This window comes from Mytilus galloprovincialis, chromosome 8 (assembly GCF_965363235.1).
Source record: "Mytilus galloprovincialis chromosome 8, xbMytGall1.hap1.1, whole genome shotgun sequence".
Classification (NCBI taxonomy): domain Eukaryota; kingdom Metazoa; phylum Mollusca; class Bivalvia; order Mytilida; family Mytilidae; genus Mytilus; species Mytilus galloprovincialis.
This window is the reverse complement of record NC_134845.1, coordinates 62,378,894-62,394,774: the sequence shown is the minus strand read 5'-3', so window position 1 is coordinate 62,394,774 and position 15,881 is coordinate 62,378,894. Positions and strand designations below refer to the sequence as shown.

The window sequence follows — 15,881 nt, the reverse complement described above, 5'->3', positions numbered from 1 at the left end:
TGTAAGAACACGTGCAGTGATTAAAAAGACAAAACGGACGTTCTCGTAAAGTTGTATCCTCAACAAAATATCGTGTAAACTGTATTTCTCCTTTATTTCAAGACAATGTGATTCATTATCAAAATGTTGAATTAGTTAGCGCGATAATGTCAGTTACATTGTAATACAGTAGAAAATGAAATCAAAAACAGCATTTTTTTCTCTATTATCAAAACCAAATATGAGTCAATAAAAAGTAACCCTGAAGTGCAAATATAATAATTAAAATATAACTAGATGATCAAAAATAAAAATAAAAACAAAAATTATATAATTTAAAATTTGTATATTTGGTTCAAAACAAGCGATACCAAGTGCGTAGATGGGCGTAGCATCTCATAATATGCTCATATCACCGTTCATAGAGAAGATACTCAGTCAAACTGACATAATCGGCCAATTTATAGCTAATATCACTATAGTTAGTTTGGTATATTAATATAAAAGTTCTAATTACAAGCTTATTTAAAATTAAAGTCGAGACCAATTTAAAAAAAAAATAAAACATTCGTCCATAGACAATGCATCCTGATCAAGATATACTATTTCCGTAAATGCGGAATCAGTGTAAAACCTGTAGGTTATACAAAATTCTTATAAAACAAATCACGTGTACAAATGTTACATTCTTCATAAACTTTATGACAATCTACTTTCAGAAAAAATGATGAAACCTGGATGTACATAAACAAAAAACATAATACGGTAACAGGTAAAATTTCCTTTGACGTTAGTAATGATTTTCTCTCCTTTAACTCAAAATGAGGGTACTGTCAAGAATTGGGTTCAATATTTGGAAAGCTGTCACAATTCTCCAATATATCTCGGATGATTGTTCCTTTCTTCCCTGTACTCCCAAAGGCGGTTAGAAGATCTCGTATGGTATTGACATTTTCGCTCTCTTTCCATGCATATAACATGTTTCTGCTTATTTCGCGAAGAACATTTGGACTGTCGTATTCTATCTGCTCGAGTTGTGCGATATGAAGTCCCAGTTCAAGACCTAGCTGCATCCACTCTTTACCGATGCGCAAAGATAATTTGTCCACCATCTCATCGCTAGGCGTTTGATTTAAAATAGTGTCTGGTAAATCTAAAATAATTGAAAATAACTAATGTTTCAAACACTACATTTAATGTTTGAGTTCGGCACTAATTAAAATACATGTATGTTATCAGCCTATAATAATTCGGATATATATATATATATATATATATATATATATATGGCGTTAAGTGTGACGTCCATTTTCGCTGAACTAGTATACATAATTGCTATGGGGCCAGCTAAACCCCGCTTTCGGTGCGGTGATGTTCGCTATGTTGAATATCCATTGATGGTTTGGTGCTAATTTATGCTTTTTGATCGGATGGTTTGTCTCAAACGCATTCCATGCTTACATGCTTAATTTGTTTTCATTATAATTTAAAGTCATAAGAAACCTCAAATTAAAAAAAATATGCACATGTTTTTTTATAACTAAATGGATAGTTTTCACTATACAACTTATGTACATATACTTTTTTCTGAGGAAAATTCTTCAATTTGTCCACATTTATAAGAAGTTTAATTATTTTTAACTGCTTGCTTCCAGGAAGCAATTCGCCGACATATTTTCCGTATGCATAGTGACCTGAGCGCAACCCTCCTCGTAAAAATCCGGTGGTCGCAATACGCATGGATTTTTCATTAAAATAAACAATTATCTGATTGTACATGTTAAACACGTGCTCAATGCCCATGCTTTTTGTTATTTGTTTACTATAAGGTGACAATTGGTAAACTTCTGCTTTAAATCACGGCATTTAATGAGCAGCCATATTTGTTAAATCATAACAGACAGAGAGAAAACAAATTGACGATTATACGATGTATTCGCGTAAAAAAATGAAAAAAATCGTGCACAGAGGACTAAGTTTATGATATATACATGCATTGGTTCAAGAATTGGATAAACATTATTTTTCACCACTCACTCGTTTCATATGACTTTAAACTATGCAGTATATAAATTTTAAATATAAATATATTGTTAACTATTCCTATAGAAACTAACCTGTCGGCGATATGTCTTGCCGGAGTATCTAAAACAGATGAAATACAAAAATAAGGAACACAAAGGGAATACTAGAAAAACTGGAAATACGACAAATTTTAATGAAACACTAGATAAAATCAAAGTACGCGTAAAATACAAGTTATAACATGATTCGCCAACAAAGATCTAAGCATTAGCCTGTAACAAAGTGAAACAAGTAATTGTCGTAAATTTGTGTTGTGAAAGTGCGATATGTGGAAGATAAATTCAATATTGGCTATATTATATTTTGAACAATACTAGTGAATATTATTTAATTACAAAATTAAAAGTACATTTCGAAATAAATAAAATTGAGAATGGAATTATCATAATCAAAACAACATACCAAGCACATGGTGTGTATATTAAAACCAGCCTTTTCTATGGCTTTCATAAAATCACCACATGCTTTATTGTTATCCCTGCATGTTCGTAAAATGGCGAACTTGGCCATTGCTGAATTTCGTTGGAAGTCCTGTCTAATTTCATCTAATTTAGTATTTGATATACCAAGATAAATGGCCAGCTGACGGACATCTTCAACAATTAGATTGCTTGATAATCGTAACAGTTCTGTATCTTTCAGGCACATGTTATAAATAGTATGTGAAATACCTATAAAATCAAAAGCATAAATGCGAATAATTATTTAACCAATATTTTTTTATATGGGCATTGTCTTACATGTATAAACGTTTTACTCATTTGTATCATCCTTAAGATGGTGTTGAAATCTCATTGACATATTTTTCATTGTATAAATTTAATATATATTTTGTTTTCAAATGTTAGTGTTTAGCTAAATTTGTGGAAACCATAACTAGGGCTGTGAAAAGCATGTCACTTTCTGTACTTTCAACAATCATCATTTCTTATAGAAAATCACAATTGAAGGGCAAAAACTCTTTGATGAGTTAACTAACAACTTCAGCAATTTTACATGTGTGCAGATAGTGTAACGCTGAGCAATTATATATGCAAGTGCTATCTATTATATATTTCAAAGTAATGTGCAAATTGAAAAAAAAATTAAAATAATCTTCATAAAACTTTTTAAGAAGTTAACTGACAATTTAAGTCTAGTTGACAAGATGATTTCAGTCATGTTGCTATACAATTATATATCCAGCCATCTTTAACAATAGCCATGTGTTGATCAAAGTCGACTTTAAAGGGCAATAACTCTTTGAAGAGTTGCGATCTTGTCTTGCTGATCATTTTTCCTACATAGATTTTCTGTCTATCATGCTTATGGCAATTTCATGTCGTAATCAATCATAAAACGTGCTGTTCAAACATTTTATCTAATTGTTTTACATGTGTTACCATCTAATGTGTGTAGTGTGTAAAACCATATAGATATTAAATGAGAAAATATTACCTTGACATGTTTCATTACATTCCTGGACAGTCTTAAATAAAATAAAAAAAAGATGTTCACTGAATATTTGAGTGTGTAAATTATTTCCGAAATTGTGTTTATCCACCATTTCAATTTCATTCGATCTTACAAAATATATTAGAATAAACATTAAAATAGAAATCGACATGTAAGTGTAATCGAGTAAAATAATTATGCGTTTATATCATTATCAGAAATACAAGGATTTTAAATGCACGGACATGAGGAAAAAGTTTCATGTTATATTTAGAACATTTATAATAATACCGAACTCACAATTAAATAAAAAAGGTGGGAATTGAAGAAAAAAACTACAAAATCAAAAGTTAGAATTAGTGTCGTTAAAGTAGTTTGAGTAGAACATGTAGAATGTCTAAGGCCGTGTTCACACCAAACGCCGTGTACAGTAAACCTGTTTACATTTGGTTTAATGTAATGTGCACTAGTTTCACATTAAATTTGTTCACATCTATACACCTTGTTTAGCTACCTGTACATAAGATTCGTTCACACTTGTAAACTATATGTCATTTAAATGTTCATTACGTAGAACCAAATTTTCGAACAACTTTTCTAGCAGTTAGGGAACGACCATTTGACTTTAAAATAAAGGGGGATGGATTTTTCCATAATTTGATTAAACAAAAAATTGATTAAAAAAAAATCGGGTCATACAGATGATTAGAATGAACAGATGTTCTGAATCCAAAGTTTCCCCATACATTATATTGTTACATATTGAATTGGTACCATCGAAAAAAAAACCTAAATATAAACTTTCGCGCGAGAAAAAAATTCTGAACCCCTCCCCCCCTTTGTTTTTTAAAGTAAAGTGGTTGCTCATTTAAGAAAGTCATTTTGGATGATTTACAGCAGTTTAAAGATGTCTCGATTACGCATTAAAAACGTAGGCTGCATCAGCGTGCTTACAGACGAAGAAAAAGAATTGCGATGTTAAGGATAACTACATTTCTATCTTTTCTGTTTGTTTCAAATAGTATTTTTTCTCCAAGGAGTATTTGGAAAGGATGGGTGTATTTTTTTTTTATTTCTAATTGTATTTTTATCGGATCTGAGATACTACACAAACAAACAATTAACCTCATCCTTTTTCAGTAATGCACTTATGAGTGAATAGTTGTTTGAGTAAAGACCAGTGGCAAATATTTCTGTAAGTCGATTCGGGAAGACCTTTTCAAATGAATTATGTGTTCGGCAATGATGATGGATGAGTCTTGATAAGGGGCTAATAAGGCTACGTAAAGTGTTTTTATAACAAATAAATATATCAAGTTTGGACAAATATTTCGGTAAAGAACTTTATTAATAAGTTTCATAAGTATTAATTTTATATAAAAATCGTTTCTTTTTTAAATATGCATAGGAAAATTAAAGTTCTGAATCCCTAGTTTTGTGTACACTTAACCTACACAAGGCCTACATCTACTATCGACTGCATGTAGACAAAACATGATTTAAACTACATGTAAACATTGAGTTTTATCAATGGGAACGTAATTATGTTTAGTTTATGTGTGAGTTACACTAAAACAACACCGAGTTTAGGTCAATGTGAACACGGCCTAATTTTATACGATAGATGTTTTAACACTACAACACAAGATAGGTCGATGTACTTTCAAATTGCAATGTAAGAACTGGGGACCAATCATCAATGACTTTTACGAAATCAGGTTTTTTGTATATAGGTTATATATTTTATATCTTATATATTTAATTTTCCTGAGTAACCAAACATTAAACTGTAGAACTTAATTACGTTGAAGGAGATAATTTCATGTCATGATAGAAATCGGAGATCAAGAGACATTTCCCTTGAGAAAAAAACACAAATTGTCCTTTGAAATTTATTTAAATTATCTGCCCTGGATTTTACAAGTTTGTTATCGTAAACTTTAAATACACTTAACAACACTTAACTGTGAAGTCATTCAATATGTTTGAGATGTTTCTATTCAACTAGAACACACCCGTGATATCGCGGTCCGTGACTGAATTAAAGTATATAACTATGCGTATCCTTATTTTAGTATTGGTATTGTCATCTGATAGGGTCATGTTGATTATAAGATGCACAGTTTTCTCTGCTTTAAAAATCTATCAGTTTGAACCCGTCGACTTGGAACTTAACAATTATTGGTAATATTAATTATTTGGAAAACAAAAGGGCCTGGGATGGAGTATTTTTAATCAACAGCATTGTCCTATATTAGTTATAAATATTAACATGATTAAGTTGAATTCTTTGATTCGCTGTTTAACGTTATGCCGGCTTACAAATAGAAAACTGTACCTATACGTCTTATTTTAAGTCCAGATATTTAGTATTCGTATTGTCATCTTAGAAAAACATACTGATTAAACACTACTATAGGGAACAATGTGACTATGATTTAATTTAGTAGTGTCAGCCCTGTGATAATGACCCGAGTATACAGCAAAATCCTAAATACACAGTTTGGTGATGCCCCTGTCAGATGCGGAACGTATGGATAAGGTAATAGGTAACAGGTAACATGTGAATATACTGTTGGTATCGTAATCGGATTCGCCCCGGAACTTGTTAATTATTGGCATTTTTAATTATGTGGAAAACAAAAGCGTCTGCAGTGGTGTAATTTTTAATCAACATTATTGTCCTATATGATCTATATGTAAAATTGAATTCTTTGATTTGTCGTTTTTACCCCATGACGGCTGGCAAATTGGACCTCGTTATTTTAGTATTATAGATATTCAATGATACTTGTACTTGGTACACCAAAGGAGAAGGTTCACGAAGGGTTAAAATTGGCCCTGATTTTTTTATGTTTTTTAAATTGGGGCAAAAAATTACAAATGTCACATAGAAATACTTTTGATAATACTTCTAAGACAAAAATATTTTTTCTGCAACTTTTCTTTACTATTTATGGAGCAATGACCCCTTCAATGAGTACAATTTGTATTAAAAGGTCAATTTTGGTACTTTTTGTCCATAATTTTAATTGTTTTTGGCATAATTAACCTTGGCCTCCATCTACGATCTAAAAAGTGTTTATATTGATGAAATCTATATCAAAATTGGAATCTTTTGGTTACAACACATTCTGGATCGTAGGTGGCGGCCAATGTGTTTCAAAAGCCTTTAGGTCTAAAAAATGCACAAAATCATCATATTTTGACAAAATGTCCAAAATGGGCTTACTTTGGCGAATATCTTGTAGTCTTATGAAAAGAACTGATATATTTAGCATTTATACTATTGAAATAGACCCATTTACGAACCATAATTGAGACCTTTTTGGTGTTTTATGATAGAGTTGATATTTTAGGCCATTTTGTGCCATTAGTAAACACGTTAAATAATCAATGCGTCCGAACCGCTTTTTTTTAATTTACCTTCATCATGCAGAAACGTTCAAAGTTAGTCACCTATATTTAAAGCAAAGTTTGTTTGCAACATAACCAAAGAATACGACATCCGATCTACCTAAATACTTAACATTGCTTTGAAATTAAAAACGCCAAAATGACTTACTATGTCTGTAAACCAAATATTGAGTTCTGACTGTGGTGTCATATGCCCATGTGCTTCACATATATTCCCATGATTCCCTATGTCTTCGTAATTGAGCATGCAACCAGATGAAAGACATCCCGACTGTATCTTCATCGTAAACGGAACATATCTACTTGGACTTTCTGTATATGAATCAGAGTACACTTCCGATATCCTGTTTAAATTGTCTTCAAGACATTGACGCACACTTGATGCCAAATCTCTAATAATAAGTTCCTTGCGCTGTTTGTGAATCAAGTAAATTGCTATCGAGGTTTGGTCCGCCTGAACAACTAAATCGTGATTTCTGTCGAGACTAACAACAACAAAAGCAGAAAAAAGCAGTTCAATATTATTGTATATTTTGACATTCCAAATACTTAAAACACATGAAATGAACCTGTTTGTAACTGCTGGGGGCACGTATGATTTTTCGAAGACGAATGCAAAACTTATACACCGTTCGGATTTAATACAATTTTCGACGAAAGTGGTTGTGTTTGTTTGATAAATCAGGCACGGCACAAAGTAGCATTCAATAGCTATCTTTCTGCCAGTTGTTTTGTCATACCGCCTTATTTCAGCAAGAATATCAAAGTAAACCAATAACTCACGAAAAAAGTCAGAAAAACTTCCAAGCCGGTTGAATTTTCCGGAATCTAACATTTTCGTCAAATCAGACTTTCGAATTCGGCCGTGTTTCATATCTGATGAACTTGGAAAGGCTGTTACAATAACTTTCAGAAGATCTATTATGCAAGTAGGATTTATAACAATGAAGTTACTTAGATAATGTGTATCTATGTATGTTAATTTCCCACAACTATTTTGAATATGAAGAAATCTATCTAGTTCCTCCTCTGAGAGTGGTGTGAATTCGTTTTCCCTGTTTATTATGTTTATATCTGTTCGGCTTAGAATGTATTGTCCTTCATCAACTAATATAGCTAGCATCATTTCAAGAAAAAGAAACTGTTTTGGTACTTTTTGTTTCCATTGTGGATTGTCCACCAAAATTTTGGATAAAAATGTACGAAGCTCGTTGATGCCAGTGTCACTTTCGTCTAAGGAGTTTACAAAAAATATCCTTTGTAAAATTAGATGAGACTTGATCTGTTTGTCTGTGAAGCATTCAATCAAGGAATGTGTGATACTTTCCTGTTTTCTTTGTACTTCGTCCTGAAAATATATGATAAGATTTCTAATTATCTTTAATGAATTAAAATTGTGTTCCTTTATAAACTAACGGATGTTTGTAAACTAACGAATGTGTTTATAGACAATCTGAAAAAAAACTGCAACTTGATAAAGTTGACCAAAAAAATCCTACAAACTAAACAAAGAAAATTTATCAAATCAATAATATACAAAGAAAAACCTGTCGTTAAACTAACTGTATACCTCCATCTTGGATTGTTAAAATACCAGTACACAATGGGTCAAATGTTTTTGGTTTAATCTGCAAATTTTGAAACAAATTCAGAATCAATGTGTAACAATCTATACTAAAAAAAAGAAAAAGAAGATGGTTGTTGCACTATTGAGTGTATTAACAAATAACAAATATACAATTTTGCTAGCGTCCATTTTTTTACATCACGATGACCTTGAGGTCATTCCGATGTATTGTTATCGCCTAAATTTCCATTATAATTAGTTTTGGGATTTTAACCTATCTTTAAACATGATAAATACGCGAACATAAACGAGTGCAACATTACATTCCTTATCGTTTGATAAAAATACATCTCTTCAATGAATACTGATAAAATTTTTGTTTACAACATAAATTAATAATATGAAAATGTTTTGTAGTTATAATATATATTTACAAGTAAAAAATCATTGATAAAAGCAATGCACACGTACCTATAAATTGTGTTAAAGCATGCGGAAGAATATATCAAGAACATTTTACGACAATACCGGCAAGGACCGATACCTCTGTAATTGTTTTTCGGGAAAATATAAATGCCTACTCGTTTCCAATCTTTTAGAAAAATCGAATTTTTACAAAAACGTGTCCACCATGCACTTGCATTGCACTATTATTTGAATAGTAGAATGGGATGATACACAAATGGATGGAAATAATATATACATGTAACTGTTATGTTAATATAATAGAAACAACAAATCAGTGTATACTATTTTGTATCACAACAATATAATATTTATTACGGTGAAGTTGAATTTCATGTCATTTATTTATCATCCACGCACGAACTTGTCTCAGAAAAAAATATATATCTGTACATTTATGAGTTAAAAAGAGATAGGTAATATTTTCTGAGACAAGTGCATTTGACCATCCAAAAGAACTTGTGGTCATCCGATGTTCAGTACTTCAGTACTTTGATTTTGCTTATCCGCGTTATGAGAGAAAACACTTAAAATAAATGTTGAAATGTTTACCTGTAGCAAAAGAAAAGTTCAGTGATACCATTTTTTTTATTTCTATGTTCTTAACGCATATCAAATCTAAATTAAAACATTTTTAAATGATGATCTACCTTAAATAAAATTTCCATTACTGATTCCTTGAATTAATACGTACAGGTTTAACTAAATCTTTGTGTGTAGCAACAAATGCAATTTTCGGATACTCGTCTGTATCTGTAGAGCTGTATGCAAGAATAGATGAAACCCAGTGTTTGATATTGTCTGAAAATATTGCAATTCCATTTTAGATTAGACATGCTTGCTCACTGAATTAAGGACACACTAAATAGACAAATGAGTTTCTGGTGCAAGTATTTCACCTACTAAACGAATTTCATTTCTATACCTAAAATAAGGAAACACTAATGGCCCACGGCTTAGTCATTATCGCTGTCTTAGTCGATACCACTGTCCTTTGGGTAGTCTATACATGTATGTCACGATAATGACCAGTTTTCAATAACTATTATGTAGATATTTGCCAAGTAATCATTTTGACCGATAATATTCAAACCCAACATTAGGATAAAATGGAGCAATTCATTAACGGCTTTCCAAACGTTTTTTGTAAATGAGGCATATTGATCATGACTTTACAAAACATTGACAAATTGTGTTTCCATTTGTGATTTTTTTTACAATGTAGAAAAAAAATATTAAAATCACAAAAATACTGAAATCCGAGGAAAATTCAAAACGGAAAATCCCTAATGAAATGGCAACATCAAAAGCTCAAACACATCTGAAATCAATCCTAGAATTTATTATATAAGTTATGTTCAGTGAGACAGAAACTTACCAAGAACTGTAGATTCTTTTCCATCTCCGGTCAAACTATCACTTAAACTCTTGCTGCCATTAAATACAACTATGTATGTCCCATGAGATGTAATGAAGGCCTGGTGTGTTGTATAGTACACAAATTGTCCTGCAAAATCTAGAATTGGAATTGGAATCACTTCTCGGCTAAATGGGGGAGCATCTGATTTAAAGGTTCTAAGTTTTTCGTTAATTCTTTTTAGAAAGTCACTTTGAAAAAAGTTCAAAAAATCAGGAAATGCAGGCATCAAAAACGGAAACGCTGGATTCAATACCTGATTTGAAGGAAACAAACATTGGTCCTCTTGAGAAAAAACCTGATTCGACTTTTTTGATTGCTTAACTGCATTAGATTGGTGTACAGCTTCAAGACAAGCTAACACTTTCTGGTAAACAGCCTTTGGAAAACTGTGAAGATCTGCAAGAAAAAGATACATTATATAGAAGTATATGCAAATCCATCATGTGATTTGGCGAATATTACTGTGAAAAAGGATGTCACAACGGCATACAATGACAAAAAAGCAAATATAGATAAACTTGCGAAACGACAGTTGTTTTACTCTATACGACCAAGTTCAGATATTTCGCTATGCTTATGCAGTGTTGTTTTAACTGTTTATTTTGTCATTGCCATGTATCGAAATCGCATGTTTGGAATAATCGTTAGGATGCAGTTAATCTGTGAACAGTTGATGTATACATAATGATGCCGATAAACAAAATTAGACAACTCTCAAGTTCTGTGATTGAATTTTAAAATGATGATTTCGAAACACACTGTTGTGCATTTATTGAGATTTCCTGAGAAAATATCTGATCTCACAAACATAAAATAAAAAACAGAAAACTACTGTTTTTGTTGGTCCGGGAAGCAGTTGCTAATATAAACAACGATGGTAGTAGTGTATTCCGTTTAATAACGAGAAGGTAATTTCTTCAGTTATAATGTTTCTGCATACATGTATGTCAGTGACAGAAGGTTCTTAATTTGGGTAGCCCACCAGATACTAAATACATGTATTGCTTTAACAATTTAAAAATAGGTCCAAATTCTCCACAATAGAATAGGTTCAATAAGGCCCAAAAATGGCCACCTTTGTTAGCAAAAATTTCAAAATAGGATTTATTGGACAATATCACAGTAAATGTTAGCTACTAAAGTGACTGGATAGGAAATAATAACGTCAAAAATAGTACTTATTTTGGTTTTTTTTTCCACTGTGAAAACTGTTTAAATATGGAAAAATAAAGGGTGGCAGGTAGGTGAAACTTATATAAATGAAGAGATAAATGAAAAATGAACAGATTGATGCCCGATTTATATAATTTCAATACCGTCAGTCGGCCCTAGAAGCAACGAAGCAGCACATCTATTTTGGATGGGCAAATATCCAATTTTTTATATGGGACGAGCCCTGACCTCCCAAGGCCCAGCTTGTCTGGCAAAACAGACGTTGGACATCAGAGTAATCTTGGACTATACAAGTCATGCAAGTCATCTAATACGACATATACGGTGTCAGTAAACTCCATAATGGGATCGAGAATCGTTTTCTGTTGGTCCATATAGAATATACTGACCATGTATATAGAGTATTAGGTCACTCACACAGTCTTTACTTAATTTTTCAAGTTTTGTTAAACTCGATTTTAAATTAAATTTTCTTATTTCATTATGATACATGAAGGTTAATCATTTAAGGGTCTGGACTTGCTAGTTTTAAACAAGAAAATGAAACAGTAAAAAAAGTGTATCGATTAAATATTTTACACAAGACCAAATGACACAGATATAAACAGCTTCGGCCTTCAACAATTAGCAAAGCTCATACTTCGTAGTCAGCTACAAACGGACCCAAAATCACAAGTTTATGTTAAACAATTCAAACCAGAAAAACAACGGTCTAATTTATAAACACAAAAATGAACGAAAAACAAATATGTAACACAGCCATGATAAACAACCATCACTGATTACAGGCTCCTTACTTGAGTAAAGCCACATAAATAAAAAATGTGGTGGGGTTAATCATGTTAGCGGGATACCTACCATTACCTAACCTGGGGCAGTGTTGTAACAATACAACATTAGAACAAACTATAATAATCAGCTGAAAAAGGATTAACTCATCAGATAAATAACAAGAATGTGTCCTCAGTACACGAATGCCCCACTCGCACTATCATTTTCTATGTTCAGTGGACCGTGAAATTGGGGTAAAATCTCTAATTTGGCATTAAAATTAGAAAGATCATATCATAGGGAACAAGTGTACCAAGTTTGAAGTCGATTGGACTTCAACTTCATCAAAAACTACCTCGACCAAAAACTTTAACCTGAAGCGGGACAGACGGACGAACGGACGAACGGACGAACGAACGGACGGACGAACGAACGAACGAACGGACGCACAGACCAGAAAACATAATGCCCCTCTACTATCGTAGGTGGGGCATAAAAATAGAAATGCTTATCAAAAAAACACGTGAACGTGACCGGATACTTGTACATCCAAACCACAAAAAGACACTAAGAACGAAAACAAATTATCTTAATCCGTTTTAACATTGCAGCAAGAACACACGTGCAGTTTCGTGTGTCAGAAAAAAATCGGGGTTGGGGAAAGGGGGGAAATTAGTTTACGACAGAAGTCTTTTAAATTTAAGAGACATATTTTAAATGCAGCGTAAATATTTGTTCTTTGGCCGGTATATATATTTTAAGGGGCCAGCTGAAGGACGCCTGAACGGGAGTTTCTCGCTATATTGAAGACCCATTGGTGGCCTTCGGCTGTTGTCTGTTCTATGGTCGGATTGTCGCTTTGAAGCATTCCTCATTTCCTTTCTCTATTTTATTGTTGTCTTTTTGACAAACTCCCCATTTTCATTCTCATTTCTATAAAAGCTGATCTCAGTCAGGAGCATATTCAGGAGTTCTCGCTTGTTGATCAGGTTCACAATTAAGAAAGTCTCGTTTCTCGTTATAGGCAAGACCGTTGGTTTTCCAATTTCAATTATTTTACACTTGTCATTTTAGGGTCCTTTATAGCTTAATTTCTATTCAATGTCAGCCAAGGTTCCCTGTTGAAGGCCGTACTTTTACCTAAAATGGTTGACAATTTACAAATTGAGACTTGGATGGAGAGTTGTAGCGTTGGCATTCATATCACATCGTCTTATATATATATATAAGGGTTTAATTTGTAACCAAAAAGTTATGGAAAAAATTATGGTAGACATGAAACAACGAAAAACCACTGAACTATATACAATGTGGCGGGGTTTTGAGAGGCCAAATCCTCCTCTACTTTTAACTGTGGCGCAAATGTACAACACTGACTACTTCCCATAACAATAAAAGACACTTAGTAAAGATCTGAGAGCCCTTTATAACTTGCTGTTCAGTGTGAGCCAAGGTTTCGGGTTGAAGACCATAATTTCACCTATAAAGGTTTTTCTGTTACAAGTTGTGACTTGGATGGAGATCGGAGAGTTGTCTCATTGGCACTCAAACAACATCTACTTTTAACAATTAACATTGCATCTTCAACATAGAGTAAATATGACAAAACGGTTATATGCATTTAAAAGTTAATGCTAACATGTTGACCTTGCAGATTTTAGTCACGTATTACAAGAAAGGTAAAAAAAAAAGGTTTTTAAAATACTTTTACCAGTTTTCTTCTTTAAAAACATCTGTGTCTTTATTTCAAATAGTAACTTTCCAAAGTGGACATCTATGCCATCAGTGCTTTGTCGTTCAGTTGGAATTTCTTCGCCAATAAGATTCATCACCAAACTTGTTTTACCTGCTTCATATGCTCCAACGACCAAAATCCTACCGTCATAAGATGGTACCGAGTCATGTGTAGAAAAGTCGAGAAAATTCCGGGATCGTTCACCTTTAAAGAAAACAAGAAACGTAAAATTCATAAAGAAATCTATATTATGAAATATCAATTAGTCCCTTGTTAAAACATTTCTAAAATAACTTTTATAAATAGCAATGTGTCTAAAAAGTATTGCAAAAGCTTATTAATAATCAGTATCAAAAAGAAACTCGTGACTTCATCAGTTTCACGGGAAAATGGCACCCGTCAATTAATTATGTAATAGTTTGCCTGGAGGGGAACTTTGATGATCGGTGTTAACGGTAAGAACTTTAAGTGGCCAGTTTCACAGAATCAAACCGTGGAACTGATCACTTATCGACAATCTGTTGTTTTTTTTTTTTTTGTTTTTTTTTTTGCTTTCAGCTCGCAATATTGTCAAATTACCGTTTCCTTCAAATGTTGATATTATTTTTTTTTTTGTTTTGCGAGCTTTTTCCCTAAGTATATTCCTGCATATGCCATAAAATAAATCAAACAGCTCAAGAATGTATTCTATCCCCTAACATCATTGTCATGTGATATGAACAGTGAAAATGGCAAAACTTACTTGACGTTTTCCGTCTTCGTGCTGAAAGAAAAACAAATTGCATGACTATATTAACATAAAGTTCAAAATTAATACGGAGGTGTATAAAACGTCAAGTTTCAGTCATTTGATTTTTAGAATTATTCACTTGTCAATTTGATATTGACGTCTACCTAAACATTATAGGGAAAACGGTACTATTACATTTTCCCAGCATTAGGTTGGCCTTTTGTGTACCCAAGACAGGTGAAGGAAGTCAACCTAGGAGCGCTGTGATTAAATGTAAGGGTACAATATATTTTGCATTTATCTATGAATAACTGCAGTGTGTATATTTACAATATAAATTTTGAAACCTATTGAAATATTTTCTAGATAATTATTCGAAAAGACTTCTAAAATTTCACAATTTTTTGGTAAAATGACGGTGGGCATGGATAACATTTATAAACAAGTTCCGTTGGAAGTTGGTCATGATACTATTTGGCTTAAATTTTTAAAACAGATTAAAAAAGTATTAACACAACACATAACTGTTTTATCCAAGTTTTTATTATAAAAAGTGGTATATTTAGAAAATGTTAGTATTGTCGCCTATGGCAGAATAAATTGTGCCGTTTTCCCTATATGCCGCAGGTTTATGGGTTTCTCCCAAAAGATAAAACATAAATCGCATAAGTACATGTAGTTATGAATGTATTAGAATTCTTTTTCAGAATTTCGTCTATGGAATTTGGTATCGCCGATTTTTTTTTATAGTGTTTGATATACATGTACCAAGTTGTACTTGAAGGGTCGAAGCATGCCGTACTATCTATTCGCAGGATTACCGTATGATTTTATATATCTGGTAGCTGTTTGTTCGTTTTGTGTAATTGATGACCCACAGCTGCTTACATTGTATTTATGTCTTTTGGTCTCTAGTACGATGTAGACTTTTTTGGCAAATTTTTTTTTATAAACTTTTTTATTCTTTTTCAGTTTATAATTACCTGCCGAATGTGAGTAGTTTTCTCCGGGTGCTTCAGCTTTCTTCGCCATTATATAGGAAATAATGATAAAAGTGGTGTTAAAGACCTATAATGAATTATAGATCAATCATTGTATATCTCAG

General features: G+C 32.4%; 1 protein-coding gene and 1 long non-coding RNA gene across 2 annotated transcripts; both read right to left on the bottom strand.

The window, feature by feature from the left end:
• Nucleotides 1-595: 595 nt before the first annotated feature.
• Nucleotides 596-3,631, bottom strand: LOC143043433 (uncharacterized). Its single transcript, XR_012968383.1, has 4 exons — nucleotides 3,502-3,631; nucleotides 2,467-2,735; nucleotides 2,097-2,124; nucleotides 596-1,132 (listed from the first exon to the last, which is right to left on the bottom strand). It is a non-coding gene; the product is annotated as an uncharacterized LOC143043433 (long non-coding RNA).
• A 3,456-nt stretch (nucleotides 3,632-7,087) lies between these two features.
• On the bottom strand, nucleotides 7,088-14,808 carry LOC143043432 (uncharacterized). The gene is made up of 4 exons (XM_076215739.1): nucleotides 14,789-14,808; nucleotides 14,023-14,250; nucleotides 10,326-10,763; nucleotides 7,088-8,263 (listed from the first exon to the last, which is right to left on the bottom strand). The coding sequence occupies exons 2-4, from the start codon at nucleotides 14,138-14,140 to the stop codon at nucleotides 8,217-8,219; spliced, it is 603 nt and encodes a 200-aa protein (XP_076071854.1). The 5' UTR covers nucleotides 14,141-14,250; nucleotides 14,789-14,808; the 3' UTR covers nucleotides 7,088-8,216.
• Between the last annotated feature and the right edge of the window lie 1,073 nt (nucleotides 14,809-15,881).

Excerpts from the sequence above, each read along its gene's own strand:
- LOC143043432 (XM_076215739.1), bottom strand. The coding sequence starts at position 14,140 with ATGAATCTTATTGGCGAAGAAATTCCAACTGAACGACAAAGCACTGAT. Across the intron at positions 10,764-14,022 it reads GTTTTTAAAGAAGAAAACTG|ATCTTCACAGTTTTCCAAAG; the intron begins GTAAAAGTATTT and ends TTTTTCTTGCAG. Across the intron at positions 8,264-10,325 it reads AAAAGAATCTACAGTTCTTG|GACGAAGTACAAAGAAAACA; the intron begins GTAAGTTTCTGT and ends ATATATTTTCAG.